Source organism: Mauremys mutica, chromosome 13 (genome assembly GCF_020497125.1).
Source record: "Mauremys mutica isolate MM-2020 ecotype Southern chromosome 13, ASM2049712v1, whole genome shotgun sequence".
Taxonomy (NCBI): Eukaryota; Metazoa; Chordata; order Testudines; family Geoemydidae; genus Mauremys; species Mauremys mutica.
In genome coordinates this window covers 2,246,115-2,273,493 of record NC_059084.1, presented here as the reverse complement: position 1 = coordinate 2,273,493, position 27,379 = coordinate 2,246,115, and the positions used below count along the sequence as shown (strand labels likewise).

At 44.3% G+C, this 27,379-nt stretch overlaps 2 protein-coding genes and 1 long non-coding RNA gene across 7 annotated transcripts; 1 reads left to right on the top strand and 2 right to left on the bottom strand.

Annotated features, from left to right (window-relative positions):
* Positions 1–1,694: 1,694 nt before the first annotated feature.
* On the bottom strand, positions 1,695–10,884 carry PLAGL2 (PLAG1 like zinc finger 2). Of its 2 annotated transcripts, none has more exons than XM_044985255.1 (3): positions 10,766–10,884; positions 7,035–7,422; positions 1,695–6,082 (listed from the first exon to the last, which is right to left on the bottom strand). In XM_044985255.1, the coding sequence occupies exons 2-3, from the start codon at positions 7,295–7,297 to the stop codon at positions 4,861–4,863; spliced, it is 1,485 nt and encodes a 494-aa protein (XP_044841190.1). In that variant the 5' UTR covers positions 7,298–7,422; positions 10,766–10,884; the 3' UTR covers positions 1,695–4,860. The 2 variants fall into 2 exon arrangements, with proteins under 2 accessions (XP_044841190.1, XP_044841189.1); XM_044985254.1 differs by lacking the exon at positions 10,766–10,884 and adding an exon at positions 10,200–10,312.
* On the top strand, positions 10,366–22,139 carry POFUT1 (protein O-fucosyltransferase 1). 4 transcript variants are annotated; one of them, XM_044985257.1, is made up of 7 exons: positions 10,366–10,390; positions 11,628–11,749; positions 15,725–15,907; positions 16,661–16,773; positions 18,577–18,769; positions 19,036–19,278; positions 20,204–22,139. In XM_044985257.1, the coding sequence occupies exons 1-7, from the start codon at positions 10,381–10,383 to the stop codon at positions 20,390–20,392; spliced, it is 1,053 nt and encodes a 350-aa protein (XP_044841192.1). In that variant the 5' UTR covers positions 10,366–10,380; the 3' UTR covers positions 20,393–22,139. The 4 variants fall into 4 exon arrangements, with proteins under 4 accessions (XP_044841192.1, XP_044841191.1, XP_044841193.1 ...); XM_044985256.1 differs by lacking the exon at positions 10,366–10,390 and adding an exon at positions 10,921–11,073; XM_044985258.1 differs by lacking the exons at positions 10,366–10,390; positions 16,661–16,773 and adding an exon at positions 10,921–11,073 and having other exon boundaries at positions 18,577–18,663.
* LOC123348026 lies at positions 21,081–27,248 on the bottom strand. Its single transcript, XR_006573149.1, has 3 exons — positions 27,129–27,248; positions 26,568–26,780; positions 21,081–21,218 (listed from the first exon to the last, which is right to left on the bottom strand). It is a non-coding gene; the product is annotated as an uncharacterized LOC123348026 (long non-coding RNA).
* Positions 27,249–27,379: the final 131 nt, after the last annotated feature.

Genomic DNA, 27,379 nt, shown 5'->3' with positions numbered 1-27,379 from the left:
TGGTGCTGGATTTGTGTATGCAAGCCCAATAAGTCTAACTACTGTTGTAATTTAAAGAGACTTTGGCTGTTGCTGTCTGTGGTGACAATTGTGGACTATGGGCGTAATTACTGAGATCATTATGGACAAGAAAACCACCTACACTCTCGATCAACTGAAAATTATCATCAAAATGTGGTTAAGGGGGAACCTGAAGAGCAATTAACTACAAAGAGGCAGCCCATGAAAGAATCAGTGGGTCTGGAAGAGAGTAAAAGGCATGACCAGAGTGTAGGAAGACTGGGAAAGCATCTTAAATGATTTTTTTCCACCAGTCTTCATCACTGAAAACAATGGGAAATGCCTTTTGCAGGATTATTTTTTTCCAGGCAGTGAAGGTGAAGCACCAATGTCAGAAGGAGTGATGGGGAAACTCCAGCCTGAATTACTATCAGTCACCTAGAGAGCTGCTGTTCACCTGGCAGTGCTGAAGGAATTAAAAGAACAAAGAGCCAAGCTTCCAAACAAAAGTAATCAAATCTATCATCCACTTAACCTGGAAAAGAGGATGAACAGTGAGGCAACTTTCCAACATTATTCAGGTTAAAGAGCAGGCCCTATTATGAGGCACTCAAGAAGGACCTAGCAAAACCAGATTAAGTGGCTAACATGGTGGCAGATGAAATTCAGCACAGACAAATGCAAAGTAAATGGACATTGTTTCTTCCTATTTATGCTATCTGCACACAGAAGGGTTCTTGAACCAGTTGCAACCCCTCAGGAAAAACATCTAGGTGAGTGACATTCTCCCAGTTCTAGAAATCTGAGCCTGGGAAGGACCAGGAAGCCCACCTCCTTGGCAGTGCAGGGTTATTCCTTACTGTATGTTTACTAAAATTGAGCCAGTCTAGTCTGAAACATCTTAACTTCCACTGGGAGACTGACGGCCTTCTTGCCATTCAACCTAAACTTTCCCTTTTATTTATTTAACCTTATTATCCCCCTTGTACTACCCTCAGTAATTCCTCCCTCTCTCTCTCCTGGATCTTTAAATTTGAGGGTCATTACACGGTGTCTATTTCTATTAATTTCTTTTTAGAGTGAGCCCCTCCAGCCACTTAGCCATTTTAATTGCTTTCCTCTGAAACTCAATTTGTCTATGCCCTTCTGGTACAGTGGTGCTTATAAACATACAGAATTCTAGGACACAGCATGATCAGGCATGGTGCAGGGCTAGAATCAAGAAGTTGATTCATGGGTTCTACCACTGAGCAAGCCAAATGTAGATTCTTAAAAGGCACTTCTGAACTTTTGATGTTGACTTTAACCTCTGTCTCATTATCCCTATTTTATATATGGAGCAAATGATATTCAGTTGTAAGTAGTAGGAGACAGAGTACGTCTATACTACCCGCTGGATCGGCGGGTAGTGTTCGATGTATCGGGGATCGATTTATCACGTCTCGTCTGGACGTGATAAATTGATCCACTAATCGATGCCCATACTCCACTCGGCAGGTGGAGTAAGCGGAGTCGACGAGGGAGCCGCACCAGTTGACTCGCCGCCGTGAGGACGGCCAGGTAAGTCAAACTAAGATACTTGGACTTCAGCTATGCGAATAGCGTAGCTGAAGTTGCGTATCTTAGTTTGAACACCCCCCCCCCCGCTAGTGTAGCCCAGGCCTTAGAGATGTAAACCACTATGTATGTGCCAATATAATTATTACAGATGAGGTCTTACCAGTTATAGAAATTGATTCCTCTTATGAATTGCTTTGCTTTATCCAGTCTAAAATCCCACTTGGCTTTTTTGTTGTCACATTTCATTGTAAACATACATCTAACTTGCTGTCCTCTATCACCCCTTTAGTCTTTTTCACAATATTGCTTTCCAAATCTCCTAATTCTTTATTTCCCCCAAGACGTTTTAACTTGCATTTGTCCTGCATGAATCTCATTTAGCTATTTCCCATATCTCTAAATCTCTTTTGCATTATTTCTATGTCCACAATGGTATTTACAACACTTAACATTTTAATCTTATCTGCATACTTAGTGTCTGATCCTATATCCATTGAACTCAATAGGACCTGTTATGGGTCAGGATGAATCTTTGCATCAAGTTCCCAAAGTAAACAGTTGGTTTGCGTTCCAGACTTGCTTTCCATTAATATATTCCCTAATGTTGGTTAACCATCATTTTATATATGAACATCCTTTCAAACTTGCTTGCTAGAATAGCCATGGAAAGCAAACCAAGTGGTGCAAAACCTAGTGAAGTGAATTCCATTGATTCTTTGAGAGAGTATTTGTAGAAAATGGAGGCATTTGCCTGGCTGTAGACTTGGCTACTGCTGAAGATATTTCAGTGAAAACCTCTTCTCAAAGCACAATGACGGCAAAAAAAAACCCAAAAGAGAATCAGATGTTACAAATATAGAGATGAGGAAAAATTATTATGACACTGCATAAATCCAAATAACGCTTTCAGTTTTGATCACCTCTCTGAAATGTTTTCCATATTTGCTTTTGTTTAAAAAATATATATAAGACGGGAATCAGACTTAAAGTGAAATTGTGAAACTAATTTGGAAAGAGAAAAATAGACATGACTGAGGTATTTAAAAATAATGAATGGTTAAGAGAAGACCAGCTGAGATCCCCCTATTTACCTTTTCAAATTAAAAGAAGGCACTTGCTGAAATTTGAAAGGCAACATTTGAAAATGGATAAAAGGAAGTACTACTTTTAATCCAGAGAACTCATTTTCACAGGATATTGCTGAGGTAAAAACTTACACTGATATGAACGATAGTAGTATTTGCAGTTTCACTGGCTAAACTTAAATGACAAGGTCTAGCTGTTTCACCGGTTGGGATTAGGAAGACATTACTAAAAAATTATAGGAAATCCATGAGTAAAGTGGAGGAAGAGCCAGGTATATGAGCAAATGAAACAGAACTAATTGCACGCTATGGGTTTGAGACAAATGGCTGAAGGTAGAAGCAAAAAATGTCAGCTGAAGTGAAGAAAGAGGTGGACACGGTCTTGGGAAAGACAAGAATGCAGGGGGACAGTAACTGACTTCATTTACGGAGTTAAGATAACAGGATAGAGGTAGATCTCTATTTCTGGAGTTTGTAAAGAGAGATGTTGGTAAACTCCCTGGGCTATCTTAGCCTGTTATGCTCCTACGTGCTGAGGTATGAAAAGCTGCATGTCTGTGTTCGTAGATGTGCATTAAAACATAGCTGGATTTAACATACCCAAGAGTATGGGCTACCGAGCATGATGTGAACAGGAGACTATGTGAAGCTGATCAGACTAGGAGTCCACCGACCCTTAAAAGTTTAACCTTTTTGCTATCAGTAGGTGGAGATTCCACTAAGGAGAACTCAAGGGCTGCAGATGATGAGCTAGGGAAGTTGAACCCAGGGTTCAGGGGGTATGGCAGGAGAAAGGAGGAATAAAAAAGGCCCACAACTCCAGGCTAGAGGAGAGGAAGGGGGACTGTAATCCCAGAGACCTCAGCTATTGTTAGGACAATTAGTGTTGGGGAAACCGTTCAAATACAGTGACTAAGTGTAAACAAAACTAGGGCCAGTTTTGTTTTCTCCTGACTCCTGCATGCTATCACTCCACTATGGAGGTCAAAATATGTCTCTTGATGCTGGTCTGTGGATCAGCCAGGAGGGCACTGACCCTGGCAAACTGGTGGCAGAAAATATGTCAGCTCATACCCTGTCCTTCATATCCATGGCTAACCTATGGAGCAGAAGCCCAGAGATCACTCCCAAACCTGGGTCTCCTGTACGACAGTACTTGATGCTGGCAACTACTAGCTCTAAACCTTGCTTTTTCACATGCTTTGGTTTCCAATACAGAGGCAGGATCTGTGTGGTTGTGGTGTTTTTAAAAGGGCTCACTTCAAACACCACAAAGGTGAGCCAGATGTCCAAGTTGCTCCATCCCCCTCTGACACACATGGGAAGTCAAAGGGAATGTGCAAAGAACTACCATTTAAAATGGCAGTGGCTGAAGTAGTCCAAGTCAGTTTACTTTCCCCATGGGGGAAAAATGTGATAAGTGAAGAGGAGAAATCAGTGCAACCTGACTTCATTGTGTAAACAGTATTCTAGCTATACCAGATACAAAACCAATATACACTGGTGCCTCCTATTTTTGTAATGATGGAAAGAGACTCATGTTGTGGTTTAAAAAAAAATTCACTAGAATGAGTCTAATCTGATGGCTCTGCAAAAAGAAATGAGGCAATGAGAAATGAGGTGGTCTGCATCCATCATGTTGATGCTATTATTATTGCTTAACACTGATGCAAAATGGCATAAGTTGTATAGGTGATGGGATGGGGGTAATGGGGAAGGACAGCTCTTCCCCTGTCTGCTCCATATGGGATAGGTCTCTAGATTTCCCCCTCCTCCGGATTCACCTGCAGGTATTGGTTGTAATGCCAGGATTGCAATGTGGTAACATAAAAATGGAAGTTGGACTCTTCAAAAGGTTAGTCCAAGTCTGTCCAAGCTGAAACAGCCCCAGCTCCTCAAATTCGATCCCTTCCCAAAGAGGAACAAGGCTCCAAAACCTCAGGGAAGGTCAGTGCTCAGTGTGGCTCCCGATTCACAGATTAAAAAATAGAAAAAAAAAAATACAGCTGAAACCTTTTCACTATAGAGGACTGGGACATGCACAGGGATATCTGCTGTTCCGATCTACAAGTGCTCCCTCCAGACACCAGAATCGTCCTGTCTGAAACAGCTTTCAAAAGCTTTCACATCCCAGCAGAAAAGTACAAGAGTTGTGCATTTTTAAGGCTCTCTGAGCAAGTATTAGCGGAAGATCCGCTCACCAGTGCCAGTCATCTTATTGGAATGCCTGGTGGAAACGTGGCAGGGTGGTTGTGCTCAAGCTGGAGGTGAAGATGGGGGGTAATGAATGAAGGGGACCAAAGTTCAGGGAGCCTCCAGCTCCAGGAGATTCTTGAGGTTGAGGTTGCAAAGTGGTAAGCAATGGCTGGGTTTCCCCCTGTGAGTAGCCCATGACCAGCCCCCCTGTTGACAGAGGTGGGTTACATGGAGGAAGATTCAGGGGGAGGAAGCCCAGAAGATGAGAAAAGTCCATGTTAGCAGCACAGAGAGCCTCTGAAAGGTTAGCAGGGCTCTTGGAAAGCAGAGTCTCGTCCAGAGTTACTGGCTGAGGTGAGGAGGACTGAGGCTCACCAGATGAGAGAGACAGACTGCCAGGCAGCTCTGACAGAAAGCTCTCCACCTCTGCTTTGGGTAGTTTCTCAGGTAAATATGAGGTAGATCCGAGCTGGTACTTCGGAGGAGGTTGTGGTGGGGAGGAGACAGGAGAAGAAGATTCCAGAGGATAACTCATTCCCATTGGAAGAGAGTTGGGAACCAAAGAATGGGGCATCCCTGAGCTTGGCATAGCTTGGAGGTGTGTACTGTACATGCCCATAGGCAGCATGCCAGGAAAGCTCTTACCACTCATCATGTCTCTGGATGCCATGCATAAAACTGGACTCAACTCTTCTTTCACTGCCACAGTTGAGCTACAGCTTAGGAGACCTAACATGTCAACTGGCTCTGTCTTGATCTTCAGCAATTCTTGGGAGTGGCTCTTCTTCATGTGCCTGGTCAGGTGGTCCTTCCGCCCAAACCTCTGAGCACAATACTGGCACAGGAAGTCCTTCCGCCCTGTGTGCACCACGAGGTGTCTCCGCACATCTTTACGTGTGTAGAAGCGTCTGTCACAGTGATCACATGGGTGCTTCTTTTCCTTTGTTCCACCAGATGCCCTCCTGGAATGAGCCTTGAGGTGTTCCAGGAGGACCTGAGTGCTCTCAAAGGTCTGCAGGCACACTTTGCAGCTCAGATCACCACTGGCAGCTGCATGCATAGCCAGGTGTCGCCTGAAGCCTAGTTTGGTGTTGTAGTTCTTGCCACACTCAGGGCAGTGGAGGGCTTCCTTGTTGGGGTCATGAGTCTGCAGGTGATTGCGGAGATGATCCTTCCGGTGGAACATTTTCTCACAGTACATACACTGGTGAGGCTTCTGGGCAGAGTGTGTGGCCATGTGCCTTGTGTGAGGGAAAACGGAGAAGGAAAGTTAGGGTAGTGTTCAACCCACAGCACAGTAAGTGCTGCTTTTGCAAGCTCTCCCCCTACTCCCTCAAAACTTTTTCTGTTTAAAAACTTGTGTGAAATTTTAGTGCTTTTTAAAGTGGTTGTATTGACAGCCCTAGAAGCACAAGTTCTCCATCCACAAAACCAGTGAAGGATCACAGGCAGTAGCATTTCAAACTTCCCTCACAATGCCCTTTCTAAGTGTTTCAGTCCTGACAGAAGGCATCACATCTACACAAGTATACTTTAATCTTCCATTCAGTTCTTGCCTTCTCTACTGAGCCTGTCAACCAGGGTAACTAGCTAGTGCCAACTTTGGTAGTTTTTTGTGTTGGACACTTGTCTACTGGGGACTGGAGTGAGACCAGGAGTGCATTTCAGCAGCAGCCATCAAAGGGTAGTGACCTTTTGTCACTACCCATTTGGGCTGAATTCTTACTTGAAACTTACAGATGGAATTTTCTTTACCCTCTCAAAAACCTTGATCCATCCAGCCTATCTTCATAGTGAACTTATTTAGCAAATTTAATGATCCCATCACATTCTTCAGCACCAAAGTCTGGCTCTTCGTGTGACAGAAATGATCTTTGTGATTAAAGCATAGGACAAGGATTCTTGGCCTTCTACCATTTGCTTTGTAAGATTAACCTGTGTGCCTCAATAGCCTCATCAATAAAACAGAAAATACTTATCCTGGGCCTTAAATTTTAAAGTAATGTGAGGTCTTCAGATAAAAGGGGCTAAAGAAATTTGATAACACCTGGAACTTAACTACTTGCAAAGTAACAAGGATTTTCCCTCCTCCGCCCTGCCACTAGATATGACAAAACCCCAGTGTAGTAGGATTCTCCTTGTCCTATGAGGGGAGAGAACTGTTAATTAGAGGCACTCAGCATAGTCACCTACCTATAGAGCTTGTACTTGGATGCAAAGGCCTTTCCACAGTGCAGCTGAGGGCAGTTGTAAGGTCTCTGCTCCGTATGAGCGAACGTGTGAGTTCTCAGCTTGTCCACATTGGTAAAGGAGGTCCCAGAAATTTCACATTGGCACTTGCCTTGACTTTCGGCCTCTCGACCCCTTTGCCTGGGGACTAATTTCCAGCCTGTCTCCTCCTCCTCCTGCTTTGCATCTTGAATCCAGGTAGGAACACTGGTAAAAAATGCCGTCATGGCAGGCCTAGTAGAACAGGGCCATCTTAAGCAGAACTCATATCTGTGGGCGACTTGCTGTTACGCTGTCCAAGCAGAGCTGGAACCTTTGCAATTATATGACTTTAACAGCAAGAAATCTTCATCTGAAACAACAGAACAGGTGGGGTAAGGGTACTGCATCGTTCTAGCTGTTCACCTGAATGGGTACAAATATACCTTAGTAACAGTCTGTATGAAGCCACTCATATTATGCTGGCCCACTGACATAAGAAATTCTCCTGTTTCCCTGGATTACATTTTGTTCTGAATAAACACAATACAACATGGCCTGGTACAAGGGATTGGTTTGAGAATGCTTCCACTCGGGTAAAATCTGGATGTGAGATTAACCCTGCCACCCAATCATCTGCTCCGTGAGGAGAAATGTTCCTAACAGGCTGGAGCACTCTTAGCACAGAGGGCTGCCAAGGAAAGAGAGAAAGTTCTTCTCCCGTCTCAGGTCACCTTCTCACCAGTCCTCTTCCTCCCTTAATCTCAGGGGTCCTAAAAGCACTTGTACTAATTTTTTATGAATAAAATGAGGTGAGGGTTAGAACTTTCCCGCACAATAACCATTATCTGATCACATAACTTAAACTACTGTATTAAGTCATTGCTGCCTGAGGTATTCATTTCCTCTGAACATATTGGCTGGTCATGCCTCTACTCCTGTAAACTTGTCACCTTTTTCTCATCCACTTCTTCAAACTAACATCCCCTCCTCACCCTAGTCCCTTTCTTCATATATTTCACTCTTTTGATTTGCTCTTGCGCTTTGCTGGGCTTTCCTTCTTGCATCTGTCACAGAAATTCCAAAAGTCTCGATTATTTTTTTGGTATTCTACAGCTGCCTAGAGTTGGGTGAGCTGACAAAAGCAGCTCCTGTGTAGCAAATGTGAGTTCCTCTAAATGGGTCAGTAAGACAAGCACATATGACCCTCTGAGGGAGGCTAATGTAGGCTGCCTCTGGTTCAGAGTTTGACTAGTCTTAGAATTTTCTTTCCACCGTATGTGGAATTGTTCCTGGCTATCTGGATCAACAAGCCTGCTGTAATGACAGACAGCCCCCCTTTTAGTGTCTGACATGATCTTATACAGCAGCTGCTTTTCAGCAAAACTACACATTTGGCGGTATCCTTATGGATTTTCTGGTTCCTCTTGGAGGGTTTATGTTAGTAGCTTAAAACTCATATTGATTTCTCTCTACAGCTCTAGTAGGAGGATCCTGAGATTTGACTCTAATCTCTCTCCTGTTTTGCCTTCACACTGTTTCCTGTACATCTCCACAACCTCATGTGGTAGGAAAGGGTTAACCTGAATGACTGTTTTTACCAAAGTCACAATGGAATATATCCTCCTCCTTTAAATTTAGCAGCATGAGAAACTCTTCTTAAAATAGCATCAAACTCTCTAACCCCTTCTCAATGACTGCATATGAGAGAAGAACTTTGTACCCACACATCAACAGCCGTGCCACATGTGGGTCAGATCTGCAGCCAGGAAGGGAAAGAACTAGTCCTTCTGTTAAGACAAAGCCCCAATGAAGATTATAAATAGATGAGAAGAACTGGCCCTGGATACAGGATGAAACCATGACACTACAAATGGTTCCCTCAGACAGAATGGAAAATAGTGGGGATGGGAGGACTCCAACATTAGTATCTATAAGCATGATGTTTTGAAGTCATACTAAGAAAGATAATTTGTTTTTATATAGCTTGAAAACTTTACCAGACACCTATTAGAGGATAAAAAAGAAGCTAAGGTACCCCACCTCTAAAATCCAGTAGCAATGTGCTGGTCCCCTCTCCTCTTTTTCCAGGGTGTTCAGGAATCCCAAATTTCATGTCAGCTACTGGTTGGCAGGTGTCCCATTATTTTATCCTTATGAAGATACTTCTACACTATTATTGTCATCTTTCAACCTTCTTTTTGACAAGCTAAACAGACCCAGCTCTTTAAATCCCTCACAAAAGCATTTTCTCCAGCTCTTGAATGTTTGTGCTCTTTTCTGCACCCTCTCTAATTCCTCAACATCCTTTTTTAAATGTGCACACCAGAACTGTCTGCAGTGTTCTAGTATCTGTCTCACTAGTGCTGTATACAGAGGTAAAATTGCCTCTCCTTACTCCTATTCATTATATCTTGTTTATACATCAAAGGAATGCATTAGCCCTTTTTGCCACAGTATCACAGCAGGGCTTATGTTGTTTGCTTGTCCACTATCATCCCGGAATCCTTTTCAGGACACAGTTCCCCTCCCCCACCATTCTGTAGGTATGACCTGCATTCCTTGTTCATAAATGTATACTTTATTCTGGCTGTATTAAAAAACAGTTTATTGAAATGGGGCCACTTTACCAAGCAATCCAGATTATTGTGTGACAGCCCCATCTTCCTCCTGATTTAACACTCCACCAATTTTTGTGTCATTAGAAAATTTTATCAGCAGTAATTTAGTAGTCACTTCCACATCATAGATGAAAATGTTGAATAGCATTGGACCTAGTACCGACTGCTACAGAACCCCATTAAAAACACCTCCAGTTGATGATTCCTAATTGACAAATACCATGAATCTGTCTGTTCTTAATCCATTTAACATGTGCTTTACTGATCTTGTATAGTGCTTTTTAAAAATTGAAATGTCATGCAGTAGTAAGTCAAATGCCTTACAAACCTCTGCATATATTACATCTTTATTAATAAATATTACGTCACTCACCTTGCCTATCTAGTTACCTTTATCAACCAAACTCCTTGCTCCCTTCTCCCAAAGAATGTAATCAAATCTGACAAGACCAATTTCCCATAAAACCATGTTGAATGTTGACTGGCATTTAATTATATGCCTATCCTTCATCATTTACACATCGCCTACCCCATGATCGTGTCCCGGACTGATGTCAGGCTAACCAGCCTATAAATCATCATTTTCTCCTTCTGAAGGGCGGGCACAACGTGTGGGAGACAATCACGGCAGACGCCAGGGCAGAACGGCGGAGCGGGGGGGTGGAACACGATTCCGGGGTTTGAGCTCCTACACGCAGCCAGAGCTAGAGATGAAACACGGTACCAGGAGCGAGCTGGAAGCGAAGGCTGCCCCCGGTGCGGGGCATGTGCCTGCAGGCTGGATGGGGCTGGGGCTGGTCGGGCTCCAGGAGTCAGGGGCTCTCCGCCCGCCCCGCAGCCGGGAGCCAAGGCCCGCCACGCCGTGCGGAGCGGGACCCGGGCAGCCGCCCCGCCCGGGCTCGCCGCACGCTGGCGGGTCTCGCACGCCGCCCAGGGGCAGGGAAGGGGCCGGGGCTCCACGGCCCGGGCGGCACCGGCTCCTCGCTCAGGGGCGCGCCCCTCGGCCGGCTGCCGCGGGGAGAGGCCCGCTCGCGGGGGGCGTGGCTTGGCAGGCTCCTCCCCCTGCCCCGGGGCTCCCCACGTCCCCGCACTCACCCCGTTCCCCCGGGCCCCGCCAGGCTCGGCTCCGGCTCAGGCCCCGGCGGCCCCATTGTGCGGGGCATTGTGGGAGTGACGCCGCGCTCGCTCGCGCTCCTTCCGCCTCTATGGTGCCCTTTCCCTCCTAGAGCGCCCCTTCCGTTCCGGAGCCCGGTGCATGCCGGGATAGGCCTCCCGCCCCGCTGGTTGCCCGGGGATGATGGGGGCTCTCGGGCTCGGGCTCCTGCTCCTGCTGGTACCGGCGAGCGGTTCGGTGGCGCCCGCCTGGGACCCAGCCGGTTACCTGCTCTATTGCCCCTGCATGGGTGAGACCCTCCCTGCGGGCTCGCTGCAGGGCCCCAGATGGCTCCTGCCCCCGCCGGGACCCCCCCGTGTCCCCCTTTCCAGGGCCCCTGCTCCCAGCGAGCCGCACCCCCGTGGCGTCCCCCTTCCCGGAGCCACCCCAGCGGCCCCTTTCCTGGCCCCTAGCCCCCCAGAGCCCTCTTGTGTCCCCAGTCCCAGCCCCCGAGATTTCCCCCTTTCCAGGTTCCGGCCCCTTCGGAGCTCCCTCCCAGTGTCCCCCTCCCACCGGTCCGGTCTTTTCTCTTGCAATCAGACTTTCAGCCCCCAGGGACTCAGCTCCCCACACCCACTCTTCCTTCCTCCCTTCTCCCAACCCAACAGCCCCTCCTTGGATCACCCTTCACCCCTGGGCCTTCTCTTATCCTGCCGTGGGTCCCAGATCCCTGTAATTCCTGAAAACCTTCACATTTTTTGATGACCCAGAGATGGGGGAGGGCATGGAGTTGTAGCGAGTCTTTGTGGCAACATGGGCATCCCTGATTTGGCCAATAAATCCAGCTCTTGACACTTTTTTTAGGGAGGTTTGGGAACCAGGCGGATCATTTCTTGGGCTCCTTGGTGTTTGCCAAGACTCTGAATCGTACCCTGGCTGTGCCTCCCTGGATCGAGTACCGACACCACAGGCCTCCCTATACTAATGTAAGTCCTGTTCAGCCCCTCAATACTTTGATGTTGGGTTCTCTACAAATTATATCATGTCCCAGTCACTGCTGGTGTAGCGCCACATACGTTTGTAATGCTACATACCTGTCCCTGATAAATACATTCAGCACAACTTAATAAAACAATTGGGGCCAAACATGCTCAATGCTGTACAGGCATAAAGGAAAAAAATAGTCTCTGCTCCAAACAATTTACACTCTAATATTCTAGGGAGATAGGCTTCTACATGACCATTTGCATATTTACATAATGGCTCTGGTTGTTGGGTTTGAAATGTGAAAACCAGTTGGGCTTTTGCCTCTTCAGCATTATTATTGTTATTTATTAAGCACTGACTGTGTGCTCCATGATGTACAAGACACAAAATAAAGACAGTCTCTGCTGCAGAGAGCTTGCATTCTAGAAGAGAGAGGATGTGCTGATGCACAATATATAAAGGATCAGAGGGGTAGCCGTGTTAGTCTGGATCTGTAGAAGCAGCAAAGAGTCCTGTAACACCTTATAGACTAACAGACGTATTGGAGTATGAGCTCATGCATCCAACGAAGTGGGTATTCACCCACGAAAGCTCATGCCCCAATACGTCTGTTAGTCTATAAGGTGTTGCTTTTTACAGATCCAGACTAACATGGCCTCCCCTTCTGATTCCTGAGTTTGGTGATCTCAGATTAGCTCCCAGTGGACAGATGTTGCATGACTCCGCTGGCACTAAATGACCCCATTATTGGCAGATTCAGCAGAGGGGCCAAGATTTGAATGGACTGTGGGGACTGAATTTCCATTGTGCTGGTAGAAATGGTCCCTCCAGCTAAGGCACATTGCCAGGGCAGTGTGGGGATTCTTGTCCTGTTATTTGCATGCACCAAACCTATTCTGTGGATACCCAGAGGATTTTAGTCTTTGGGGCTATTAAGTTAGCTCCTTTCACCACCAGTATGCTCTCTTCCACCAAAGATACTGAATGTGAATAAAAACATGGCATCTCGTGGGTTGTTTTTTTAAAAGTCCCACGTGTCTCCCAGTTAACATAGTCAGTGTTGTCATGGGAAAACATTATTACTGAGGGGTTTGTATCAGCTGCTGAACTCTGCATCCTTGTAACGGGCCCAGTGCTACTTTTTATAAAAGTGTCACCCGGTTGTAAATGGGGTATAAAAGTCAAAGTGATAACTAGTGATCACAGGGGTGCTTCTCACAAGCCAACCTGGATGTTGATGCTGCATTTGATGACTCAATTAGGAGGTGATAAGGGTACACACTGGTTATTATCTCTTTAGAGTAGCTTTGCCTTTATATAGTCCATTTCATCTGAACATGTCAAAGCACATTATAAATATTGAGCCACATAAATTACATAATAACTTTACACAGCTTTCCCATCTGTAAACTAGGGATAATATTTATGTACTATACAAGGTTTAATCAGGTACTGTTTGTAAGGGGCATTGGGGAAAAATATAAGTGCCTATTCTTTGTTATGTCTCAAGGTCTCAGCATACCAGTGGTGGAGCTGAGAACCCAGGAGTCCTGATTTAAAGTCCCCTCTTCTAATCTCTAGATTAAAACTTTAAAAAAACATAATAAGAAAACCCCAAAGTGCCTTAAAAAACAAAAAGAACCAAAAAAAGTCACTGTGGCTAATCAACAAAGTAAAAGGAGTGAGAGACAAAAAGGCATCCTTTAAAAAGTGGAAGTTAAATCCTAGTGAGGAAAATAGAAAGGAGCATATACTCTGGCAAATGAAGTGTAAAAATATAATTAGAAAGGCCAAAAAAGAATTTGAAGAACAGCTAGCCAGAAAGTAATAGCAACATTTTTTTTAAGTATATCAGAAGCAGAAAGCCTGCTAAACAACCAGTGGGGCCATTGGACAATCGAGATGCTCAAGGAGCCTTCAAGGATGATAAAGCCATTGTGGAGAAACTAAATGAATTCTTTGCATCGGTCTTCATAGCTGAGGATATGAGGGAAATTCCCAAACCTGAGACTTTTTTTTAGGTGACAAATCTGAGGAACTGTCGCAGATTGAAGTGTCACTAGAGGTGGTTTCGGAACAAATTGATAAACTAAACAGTAATAAGTCACCAGGACCCTAGATGGTATTCGCCCAAGAGTTCTGAAGGAACTCAAATGTGAAATTGCAGATCTGCTAACTGTAGTTTGTAACCTATCATTTAAATCAGGTTCTGTACCAAATGACTGGAGGATAGCTAATGTGATGCCGATTTTTAAAAAGAGCTCCAGAGGTTGATCCCGGCAATTACAGGCCAGTAAACCTGACTTCAGTACTGAGCAAACTGGTTGAAACTATAGTAAAGAACAAAATTGTCAGACACATAGATGAACATAATTTGTTGGGGAAGAGTCAACATGGTTTTTGTAAAGGGAAATCATGCCTCACCAATCTACTAGTAGAAACCGCTACTTTTTTGAGATGGGTCAATAAGCATGTGGACAAGGGGGATCCAATGGATATAGTGTACTTAGATTTTCGAAAGCCTTTGACCTGGTCCATCTCCAAAGGCTCTTAAGCAAAGTAAGCTGTCATGGGTTAAAAGGGAAGGTCCTTTCATGGATTGGTAATCGGTTAAAAGATAGGAAACAAAGGGTAGGAATAAATGGTCAGTTTTCAGAATGGAGAGAGGTAAATAGTGGTGTCCCCTGGGGGTCTGTACTGGGAACCAGTCCTATTCAACATATTCATAAATTATCTGGAAAAAGGGGTAAACAGTGAGGTGGCAAAATTTGCAGATGATACAAAACTGCTCAAGATAGTTGAGTCCCAAGCAGACTGCGAAGAGCTACAAAAGGATCTCACAAAACTGGGTGACTGGGCAACAAAATGGCAGATGAAACTCAATGTTGATAAATGCAAAGTAATACACTTTGGAAAACATAATCCCAACTAAAATGATGGGGTCTAAATTAGCTGTTACCACTCAAGAAAGAGATCTTGGAGTCATTGTGGGTAGTTCTCTGAAAACATCCACTCAATGTGCAGCGGCAGTCAAAAAAGCGAATGGAATGTTGGGAATCATTAAGAAAGGGATAGACAATAATACATAAAATATCATATTGCCTGTATGTAAATCCATGGTATGCCCACATCTTGAATACTGTGTGCAGATGTGATTGCCCCATCTCAAAAAAGATATATTGGAATTGGACAAGGTTCAGAAAAGGGCAACAAAAATGATTACGGGTATGGAGTGGCTTCCATATGAGGAGAGATTAATAAGACTCGGACTTTTCAGCTTGGAGAAGAGACGACTAGGGGAATATGATAGAGGTCTATAAAATCATGACTGGTGTGGAGAAAGTAAATAAGGAAGTGTTAATTACTCCTCGTAACACAAGAACTAGGGGTCACCAAATGAAATTAATAGGCAGCAGGTTTAAAACAAGCAAAAGGAAGTATGTCTTCACACAACGCACAGTCAACCTGGGGAACTTGTTGCCAGAGGATGTTGTGAAGGCCAAGACTATAACAGGGTTCAAAAAAGAACTAGATAAGTTCATGAAGGAGAGGCCCATCAATGGCTAGTAGCCAGGATGGACAGGGATGGTGTCCCTAGCCTCTGTTTGCCAGAAGCTGGGAAGGGGCGACAGGGGATGAATCACTTGATGATTACCTGTTCTGTTCATTCCCTTTGGGACACCTGGCACTGGCCACTGTTGGAAGATAGGATACTGGTCTAGATGGACCTTTGGTCTGACCCAATATGGCCGTTCTTATGTAGATAGCCATGTTTACTCCCATCAAATTCTATAGAGTTGTGGATTCTAAAGCATTTGTTTACTTGGATCATAATATGTCCTGAGCTGTTCATCCTGCCATCACTGAATGAAGAAGAGGGTACAGACCGCAGTGTTTTCTATTCGTTTTGAGTAGGTTTAGCTGGAACTGACTTCCAATTGCACTATGAGTAGATCTCATTCTCTCATTCACAGCTGCATGTTTCCTACAAGGAATACTTTAAGCTGGAACCTCTCTTAGAATATCACCGGGTTATCAGCTTGGAGGACTTCATGAAGAGATTAGCACCCATTCACTGGCCCCCTGGCAAGCGTGTGGCTTACTGCTTTGAAGCAGCAGCTCAGAGAAGCAGTGACAAAAGGACTTGTCCCATGAAGGTAAGTGTCTCACTCTTGTTTTGCTAGCTTAGGTCAGAGGAATGATTGAGTCCAAGACTGGTATTTATTCGCTATTCTGGGACCTTCCTAAGGCTTGGTGTCCTAGATCACTATATGGGGGACTTCTTCCCCTGCCTATCCCTTTAGGCATTGCATTCCAGATTATACACTCTGCAGAGCATTTCAGGCAATCCATCCATGTGCTGCTCTTCCACTAAACCTATCTGTAAGGTACTTACAGTCAGGTCTGGTGGTTACAGTAAAGGGTTGGGAGTCAATAGGGTTGTATGTTTGTGTGTATTTATCATATTCAAAGTAACTGTAATTTTAGGTAAAAACAAGACCTTAACACAAAAAAAGCAGATATTCCACTGGCCTTTTACCCAGCTATCACATCCATAGAGCAGTTATCCCCAACTGATTTTAAAAGTCTGTCTCCTTCAGGACAAATGGTCACTGGGCACCAGACCCCTGTTACTTGATATATTTTAGGACAGCTTTTGGAATAGTCTTTTATTTTAATACAAGGATCTCCTTAGTTTATCTGCTGCTTCCCAGTAAGTTAGATGGTAAGCATACCAGACTGCAGTCAACCCCCTGGTAAGCATGTCTTTCTGTAGCAAAATTCTGGCTGCAGACCTCTCCAGGTCCTCCACTTTTTAGATTCCAGCTCTAAGGCCAGGGATCCTGTTAATTGCACATGGCCAGGGCTCCATGTGCTGTGGTGAATGAGCATCTACCTTTGTTTTGCAGGATGGAAATCCCTTTGGTCCATTTTGGGATCAATTCAACGTGGACTTCAATAGGTCTGAGCTCTTTGGGGGCATTTCCTTCAGTGTCTCTTACAAGGACCACTGGATCCAAAGGTAGCAAGAACCTGGGGAAGCCGTGCACAGTGGTGGAGTAGCGATGCCAATAGCTGAACTTGTGTAGGCACCTGGAGTGGCTCTCAGGGAAACGCTCACTCTAGTCACACCATTGAGCCCCAATGTCATTTGGGATGGCTTGAAGTGATAGTTTCACATTTCAGTTAGGAGTGTGTAATCTTGAGACAAAAACCTTGAAGCTGTTTCCATGGTCAATTGTTCCCAACACTGTGTTCTACTGACAGTATTAGGTGTGAAGTATGTAAGGCTGAGCGACTTGCCAGCCAATAAGTGATAACATTTAATTACCATGTTTATTGGCTGAGTCTTTAATTGCTCTTCAGAAGTAAATCAGAAATAATTCAGGTTTCAGCTGATGAACAAAGATCACACTACATTAAACTTCTGTCCAATATCTACCTGTTATCAGAGCTACAAGTGGCCTAATATTTATTCCAGCAGTGGGCCTGGGCATCAGAACTACTTTAACTTGGAGTGAGAGACACTTATAACTCAGGGATCGTGGCACGCAGCCCATCAAGTTTGTTTACCTCTACATCTGCAGGTCCAGCCAATCGCAGCTCCCACTGACCGTGGTTCACCACTCCAGGCCAATGGGGGCTGCAGGAAGTGGCACGGGCCAAGGGATGTGCTGGCCACCCTTCCCGCAGCCCCCACTGGCCTGGGACGGCGAACTGCAGCCAGTGGGAGCTGCGATCAGCCGAACCTGCAGATGCGGCAGGTAAACAAAACGTCCTGGCCTGCCAGGGGCTTTCTCTGACGGGCGGCATGCCAAAGGTTGCTGATCCCTGTTATAACTGATCCACCACCATGAATGTCAAGGCTGTCTTGTCATTGTTCTGTCCCTCAAATTTCATTAATTCACTTCTGCTTTGCTGTTGAGTCTGAGGTAAAAAGCAGTGTCTTGACACTGAGTTGTGTATAATTCACATGCTGAAATGGTGAAGATTATTTTTTTCTGATAGCAGGAGTGATAGACACTGTTATATTTCAGGTTGCATAATAGTTTCCATTCTAATCCACTGTTTTCAATACTTTTTATACCAAGCTTTTTATACTTTTATACTTTTTATACTTTATACTCATAAAGTGCACAGCTAAAGATGGCTACACCGTGCATATAAGGCTAACTAGCTATGCACTGAAACTTGTAGTGCAGGAGTGGAGACTAGGGTTCAGTGCCTACATCTCTCTTATGGTTGTTTTAAGGTGCACACGAGCTAGACTCCTCCTTGCACCTCTGAAGGCCCACAAGATGGGGACAGTAGGAATTTCTCTATCCCTTAGGATGTAGAAGCTATAGCTGGCCAGAGCTTGCAAGGGCAATCGATGGGGATGAGGTATGGAGAGACCCAAAGACAAGTGAGAGAACTGCAAGGATGGTGAGGGTGAAGAAGGCATTTTGTTTGTTCTTGAGAATGTCAGTGATCATGTAATTAACGACTGAATCCTAATGCATGTAGCCAAAGGGGTGGAGTTAAAATCATTCAGGCAGCTCTAATTTTGGCAGTTCTTGATTATGAGTGGCTATCCATGTAATCTCTTCATAGTTTTTAGTCTGAAATTACACCTACTGCTTGAACTTCTTCTTTGCTTGTTGTTTCACTGGACTTCTACAATGCAGGATCGCTCAGTTCTTTCCATTCCATGGAGTAACTGTCTTTTCTGATTTACCCTGGCACTCTAACAAGGCCAAAAGATTTCCTGCACACCTGTTTTTTTTCCGTCTCTTTCCCAGAGATGCTGAAAACACATGGAGCTCCTGTCTTGTTTTCCTTCCAGGTTTCCACCATCAGAGCACCCTGTTCTTGCCCTACCTGGAGCTCCAGCCCAGTTTCCAGTCTTAGAGGAGCATCGGCCTCTGCACAAGTATGTTGTGTGGTCTGATGAGATGGTGCAGAAGGGAGAGGCCTATATTCATTCTCTCCTGGTTAAACCCTATGTAGGAATTCATCTGCGGATCGGCTCTGACTGGGTATGACTCTTATGCTCTTATGTAGATTTTAGTGGGTCTGGTGCATGCAGTCAGTGTCATCACCACACAACCCTATAGAAAGTATACCAAAAGAGAAATGGAGTAGCACTGATATGGTCAGTCGTTCTGAGATGAGTCTAAACCTAGTTTGCACTCAGTAACTGGCTGTGTTTAGATACTAGAAATGCTGGCTGAGTTGGAGTCAGTTCTTTTTTCTTAGCTGTTACTGTTCACATATGGTATTCTCTCTTTTCGTCCCCTAATAGAAGAATGCATGTAATATGCTGAAGGATGGGACAGCTGGATCACACTTCATGGCTTCACCACAGTGCGTAGGCTATGACCGAAACAATGCTGTGCCTCTCACAATGGACATGTGCCTGCCAGACCTGAAGGAGATCAAGCGTGCGCTCAAGCTCTGGGTGAAGAAGGTGGAAGCTAAGTCTGTCTACATTGCCACTGATTCTGAGCCCTACACTACAGAAATACAGCAGCTTTTCGAAGGAAAAGTAAGTCTTTCAGACTCTCGGACTGACAGGACTGCTCTAATAATGTCCTTCCCTAGCTAGTGCAACACTTGCTGCTGCTGCATGCTCTGGACATTTGATTGTCTCGTATGTGTTCAGTGAAATTAAGACTGACTGATTAACAGATAACAGGAAATACTTTTTTGTGCCTTGGTGCTGGGGTAAAATTGAGGTAGTTAGTTCAGTGAGTGTCAAAGGATTGGATGTTTATTGGCTTGATCCTTTGAGGTTCTGAGTGTCATAAGAATTGGACACTCAGAACCTTGCAGGATTGGGTCCTAGATAAAGAATCCTAACATTTTAAGAATCCCACACTCTCCCCTTTCCCATCAGTTGGGGTGAGGTACATCAGTTTTCACCCAGTCATTGTTCCTGGCAGTGGAGCCCCAGCCCGCATGTTAGTGTAGTGGGAGAAATTGATGAGATATATTAGAAAAAAAAAGTTTGGGAGAAACAGAAAATATGGTAGCACAGATATTTTCCACCCTGGCTAGTAGCTTTACTATTTGGGCTAATAAGTGTAAGGTAAAATTTCCAAGTCCTTCTAGTTTAGATCAGTTTGAATTTCAGGGACTGCTAACCTTCATATTAGGAAAGTTAATTACTGATGCATGGAATGAGAAGTGAGCTTTACCCACAGCAACAGGACTAAAGTACTAAGGGTCCTTTGAAGAATTCAGTTTCCTCCAGAACTAAAAGATCCAGTCCTGTGTGCTGGCAAGGACTTGAGCTGAATTGAGATGCCTATGTAATAGCAGTACTTGCTGGAGCCTTTGAAAGGGCAAGTTTAGATTGATTCCAGTTTGTACCCATTTGCTGTGTTATGGCCAGGACTCTTATGCTCTGGGATTATCTATTCTGTACAGTGATGGCTGGATTAATTTGTTCTTCCCCTTTCACTTTGCAGATCAAAGTGGTGAATTTGCAGCCGGAAGTGGCCCAGATAGACTTGTATATCCTTGGCCAGTCTGACCATTTTATTGGGAACTGTGTCTCTTCATTTACTGCCTTTGTGAAACGAGAACGTGATGTGCATGGGAGACCCTCCTCATTTTTTGGTATGGACCGCCCCCCAAGGCTGCGGGATGAATTCTGATCAGGAGAGGAAGAGGCAGATTTTAATTGTTCTTATAGCTCTGAACACTAATGCACTGTTAGCAGACACACCGTGATAAAAATGTCAACTTAGGATATTCAATTCCACTATGACAGGCCTGTCCCCATACCTTCATCCTGGCCTCACATTAATCTTTGGATTCATTTCTGATCACCTTCTCAGTTATTCCATGATGTCAGCATAAGATCAGAAATGGAAAATGAATTTTAAACTATGGGGTGACCTCTTGTAGGAAACCTTCCATTCTCATTATTTGGGACTTAGCAGCCCCCAGAATCAGATAGCGGCTCAGATTCCCCTCTCTTCATTTCCCATATCTTACTGTTTCTCCTGCAAGTGCTGGGAAGCATCTTGTGATGCACCTTGGATGACAGGTGCTCAAGAAGTGCAAACTAATATTACAAGGGAGCGTGGTTCATGAAAATGAACATTCCCTAAAGCTTAGAACTGAGCATCAGAAGATCTGAGTTTTATTTTGAGGAATGCTGTTGTCCGATATGGGGAAGTCACCTTTGTGCCTCAGTTTCCCATCTGTAAAATGAGTTTAATACTTCTACCTCACAGGAGTGTTGAGACTAAATTTAATAATGTCTGTAAATTACTGAGATCTCCAAAGTGTGTTGCAGAAGTATGGCGTTGTTATATCATAATGATGCAGTTGTCTGTTTAGTACCTGCGCTGACCATGGCACACAGAACACCGATGGGGGCAGTCTTCTTTAGCTTGTCGTGGGCTGGTGTTTTATGATTTCATAGCTGTTGTCTCTTGCTTTGAGAGGGAGATTATGACATCCGGTCACAGGGATCTGTGGAGATCAGTAAATATTAGAAGCTAATATTTTTAAATAGAACTGAAATTTTAACATAACCTCAATAAAGCATTAGGAGGCAGTATGGTGGGTTTTATCCAATGTAGGTTTGTGCTAAGGGTTTTTCTGCATTTTCTCACAAAGAGCCCTCTCCACTGACAGCAAAATCTGGTCCACAGTGATGCTTCTCATTAAATTGATTAGGGACATTGTCCCTTTGCAGTGAGATGCTAACAGAAACCTGGATTAAGGCTTTTGACCAGTACAGTTTAATTTTGCATGAGTGACTGTGATGATCCACATCATTATCCCTGCATGGAACAGTCTTGTTACTCTTGTGGCTATTGGTAAATTATTGGTAAGTTTTGGCACTCACTCCCTTTTCCATACGGATTAGTTGTACAGCTAGGGCATCTTCTCCTGATGTGCTCTTTGCATCTGGGGAACTCGCTCATATCTGAGCATTTTTCTTTGGTTTAACTCTGTCTCCCCTTATTTGTGTTCCTGTGCCTTATAACGAATGTCGGAGGAGTTGAGGCCCATGTTAAATTGGAAGCTAACTAAGGTGTTGTGTATACACTATACACTAGGCTCCTGCTTTTCAGTGCTAATTTCAAAAATGTGTCAGATTTGGTCATTTCAGTGGTGCTAACTGTGAGCAGGTTTTAGGCTAGCTGGAAATTTTTGTAACTGTGGAATCTTGTAAACCTAAGCAGTTTAGATCCATCAATATTTTCCTCCAATTTATGGTGGTATTGAAAGATGCAATCAAAGGCTGCATTGATTAGGAATGGCTAATGATTGAGACTGATTACTGAGATTTGCAAAATATCATGGTTTAGAGGATGTATTTTGACTTGAGCATTGGCAAGAAAATATTTTTTGTATTTTTTTCATAATAAAACACAATTAAATTTATCTTTGTCTTGAGTGTTTCAAAGCTTACTGATTCCCCTTCTCTCCAGTTTGGATTAACATATTTGGCCGTAGTTCTGCCCAGATCAATTTACTCTAAGGCTGTCACATCTTTTTTAAAAATATAAATACAAATCCTCTACAAAGGTCAATCAGTACTGTCATCTCACTTCAGTTAGGAATATCCAAGAATATAAGAGCAGCAAAGAGTCCTGTGGCACCTTATAGACTAACAGACGTACTGGAGCATGAGCTTTCATGGGTGAATACCCACTTCGTCGGATGCATGCACAGGACTTTTTGCTGCTCTTACAGATCCAGACTAACACGGCTACCCTTCTGATACAAGAGCATAAGAACAGCCTTACTGGGTCAGACCATGGTCCATCTAGCCCAGTATCCTGGGTCTGACAGTGGTCGATACCTGAGCTTCGGGGGGAGTGTACAGAACATGGCAATTCTGGAGTGATCTACCCAGTCTTCTACTCCTGGCTTCTGGCATTCAGAAGTTTAGTGTTGCCCCAGGCATGGAGTTGTGGCCCTGACCATCTTGGCTAATAGCCATTGATGGACCTATCCTCCATGAACTTATCCAGTTATTTTTTGAACCCAGTTATGCTTTTGGCCATCACAACATCCTATGGCACTGAGATCCATGGGAGTTGTGCTTTGTGTGAAAAAGTACATCATCTTGTTTGTATTAAACCTGATGCCTATTAATTTTGACTGTTACCTGGTTCTTGTATTGGGTGAAAGGGTAAATAACACTTCTCTATTCACTTTTTCCACACCATTCATGATTTTATAGCCCTTAATCATATTCTCCCTTAGTCGTCTGTTTTCTAAAATGAACAGCCCTAATCTTTTGTTGTAGCTGCACTTTTGGGGGTCAGATGTTAATATAACAGTGCTACCCCTGTAACTTGGTGTAATGGTTCAGTCCAGTGAGAAAGATGATGCTACACTGCTTTTGGAGTGATCATTAGTTAAACCACACAATTTGATGGAACCTTATAAACTAACTTCAGTCAAATATCTTATTGCAAATCTCAACCTTTAAATTATTTTTTGAGAATTAATACTTCAGCCCATATTTGTATTTCCATAACTGCTTACAATGCACGGGTTTTTTTAATCGTTTTCTACGGTATGTGGTACTGTCCATATTTGGATAGAGCACAATGGACCAAATGGACTTCTGGTCTGATCTTAACTTGCTCTAGTATGGTAATTCCAGTGTTTACTCCAGTATTTGTTCTGCAGCAGACTGCAACAGAGAGCAATTTGCTTCTCAAATATAAATTACAAAACAAAAATGAAAAAAATAGCATCTCTAGCAAATTTATTTGTAGGGAAGATTTACAAAGTAAAAAATGAGCTGCTATACTAATACTATACACAACTGGAACTCGATTTGTCTGGAGAATAATAAACTCACATTTGTTCTAAAACACGCAGTTTAATTTGCACAAATTCAGAACTCTCCCCTTCCCCACACACGCTCACTATTTCTCCTATAGAAACTAAGTTGGAATATTATAGAAGAGCTGAAGTTAAAAGAATGTACTTCTCTTCTTGGGATCAGGAAAATATCCTTTACCCTTGAAACTCTCAACTAGAAAAATTAAATCTGTATTGTGTACAAGAAAGATATTGCTGCCCAATATATATCTCACAACCATCTAAGCAATGCAAAAACAGTAACATAAGAAAATAAAGGGAATCTGAACCAAATTTTCTAGACCTATTAGACAGCAATAAAAGACATTTGGCTAGTCAACCAGTGAGCCCTTAAACCAGGGGTAGGCAAACTTTTTGGCCCAAGGGCCACATCTCAGAATAGAAATTGTATGGTGGGCCATGAATGCTCAGAAAATTGGGGTTGGGGTGAGGGCTCCAAGGTGGGTCCAGAAATTAATTCAGGGTGGGGGGGGGCTCCGGGCTGGGGCAAAGGAGTAAGGTGCGGGCTCTGGGGTGGGGCTTGAGGTGTAGGAGGGTGCTTTGGGCTGGGACCGAGGAGTTTGGAGGGTGGGAAGGGGATCAGGGCTGGGGCAGGGGCATGGGGAGAGGCTCAGGGCTACAGGCAGTGCTTACCTCAAGTGGATCCCAGAAGCAGCGCTCATGTCCCCACTCTGGCTCCTACACGGAGCCGTGCCCAGGTGGTTCTGTGTGCTGCCCCTTCCACAGGTGCTGCCCCTGCAGCTCCCATTGGCCACAGTTCCCAGCCAATGGGACCTGTGGGGGCAGCAAGCAGAGCGGAGCCCCCTGGCTGCCCCTACACATAGGAGCCAGAGTAGGGCCATGCCGCTGCTTCCAGAAGCAGCGTGGAGCAGCCCCCAACCCTACTCCCCGGCTGGAACGCTGGAGCAAGGCAAGCCCCAGACCCTGCTCCCCAGCGGGAGCTTGAGGGCCAGCTTGAAATGGTTGGCAGGCCATAGTTTGCCCACCCCTGCTTTTAAACTAAAGATTTAGAAAGAGTGTGCCCTACTAGTCAAGAAAAGATTGAAAGGATAAGCTGGAATTTCCTGTCATCATTTCTTTAAAAAATCATCAGACACTTGAGAATGGAAACCATTAACATCTTAAAACACATTGGAGTCTAAATTAGAGCTGCCATCTTTTTAAAAATGGAATGCTGGACAGTTACAGAAAACTTGCAAAGGGCTGTGGGCAGCAGCCCAAGCTCCAGAAACCTGAGGGGTTTAGAGCCTGAAATGCAATTTCCTTTATCTCTTACAAAATCCTTTAAAATGTCCCACACAATACATAAACCACAATTAAAATGTCAACAACCTCCAAGGCTGATGTATTCCCCAATTTAAACTTACACATGCTTTCAGCTCGATTCTGTGTTCTGCTATATGCAGTTTGTGTCAAAACTCAAGAAGCATGGCAAATGGAATATAAAATTCAGAGGTCAAGCTGCCTGTGCATGGATTTATCCCTGTGAAATTACAGAGCTCAGGAATGTATATGCTACTTGGCATGCAATGTGGGAGGTAGGCACACTGGTCCAACCATAAGACTCTCTCTCCCTGCCTCTAAGCATCTAATAATTACCTAGTTAAGGACAATAGTTGTCCCCTCATCTCTGCCAAGGACCTGTAGGCTTGCCCCCAAATTCTTCAGTGGTCTTTGCTACAGGCTGCTACCCCTATGCATACCTATGACCAGTGCTCCCCATTCCCAGCCATCTTGTATTCCTCCCCCTCTACCCCACATCCACTCCCTCCCACCCCCATCCTGTATTCCACCCTCTGCAACCCCACATAGATCCACAGCAATGTAGGGCTGGAAGGGACCTCAAAAGGTCATCAAATCCACCCCTTTGTGCTGAGGCAGGATCAAGTAAACCTAGACTATCCCTGATAGGTGTTTGTTCAAAGTGTTCTTAAAAACCTCCAATGATGAAGATTTAATAACCTCCCTTGAAAGCCTAGCCCAGAACTTAACTATCCTTAAAGTTAGGACGTTTTTCCTAACATCTAACCTAAATTTCCCTTGCTGCAGATTAAGTGGATTACTTCTTGTCCTACTTTCAGTGGACATGGAGAACAACTGATCACCATCCTCTTTATAACAGTCCTTAACATATATTAAGACTTATCAGATCCCCCCTCAGTTGTCTTTTCTAAACACTAAACATACCCAGTTGTTGCTGTTTTTTTTTTAACTTTTCCTCATAGGTCAGGTTTCTAAACTTTTTATCATTTTTGTTGCTCTTCTCTGGACTCTCTCCAATTTATCCACATCTTTCCTAAAATGTGGCACCCAAAATTGGACACAGTATTCCAGATAAGGCCTCACTAGGGCTGTGCAGAGCAGGACAATTATCTCCTATGTCTTGCATACAACACTTCTGTTAATACACCCCAGAATGATATTTGCCTTTTTGCAATTGCATCATATTGTTGACTCATATTCAATTTGAGATCCACTATACTTTTCAACAGTATGACCACCTAGTCAGTTGTTCCCCATTTGTAGTTGTGCATTTGATTTTTCCTTTCTAAGTGTAGTACTTGGCATTTGTCTTCACTGAATTTCATCTTATTTCAGCCCAATTCTCTAATTTGCCAAGGTCATTTTGAATTCTAATCCTGTCCTCCAAAGTGCTTGTAAGCCCATCCAGCATGGTGTCATCTGCAAATTTTATAAGCATACTCTCCATTCAATTATCCAAGTAATTAATGAAAATATTCCATAGTACCAGATCCAGGGGTGACCTTAATGGGACCTTACTAAAGAAACCCTCCCAATTTGACAGCAAACCATTGGTACCTACTTTTTGAGTAAGTCTTTCAACCAGCTGTGTACCCACCTTATAGTAATTTGCTCTAGACCACATTTCCCTGTAAGACTGTGTCAAAAGCCTTACTAAAATCAAGATATAGCACATTTACTATTTCCCCCTAGCCACTAGTATCTTACCAGGAATCAAAGTTAGGCTGATTGGTCTAGAATTGTTTTTTTTAATTCCACAGTCTTTATTCTGATACTCTCACTCCTTCCTTTCATTATAATCATGAACTTTATAATTTCTTGATCACTTCCACCCAAATTGCCCTCAACCTTCAGATTTGCATCTCCCTGTTGTTCAGAGTCAAGTCCAGAATGGCTGCCCCCAGTTACATCCTTGACTTTCTGAAATAAGTTGTCCCCAGTATGTTCCAAGAACTTATCAGAAATATGGTTTTGCCATCTTACTTTTCCAACAGCTGTCTGGCTAGTTAAAATCCCTCATTACTACCACTCCCTCCCACCCCCTCCTACATGTCTCCCTTTGGCCCCACACGTCCAATCCCTCCCACCCCCATCCTGCAACATCTCTCTCCCACCCCCATCCTATATGTCTCCCTTTGGCCCCACACATCCCATCCCTCCCACCCCCACACCCCTATCCTGCCTGTCTCTCCCTGGCCCCACACATCCCATCCCTCCCACATCTATTGTCCATCTACTAGCCCCACCCTCTGCTCCCAAAGCACTTACTCTACCCCCCCGCCCCCATGGGGCTCCCTTATCTGCCCTCCAGTTCCCCCCTCCCGCCAGGGGAACACAGTTCCTTGGTAGGGCGGGGCTCGTTGCTAGGGAAGCGAAGGCGCCTCGTCTCTGTCCGGTCGCCAAGGAAGTGAGACCAGTTGCCAAGGCGGCCTGTGGGGCCGGTTGCTAAGGAAGTGATGGCTTGGGGGCGGGCGTGCGGGTTGCCAAGGAAGTGAGCGGTGGTCGATCCCCCCGTATCC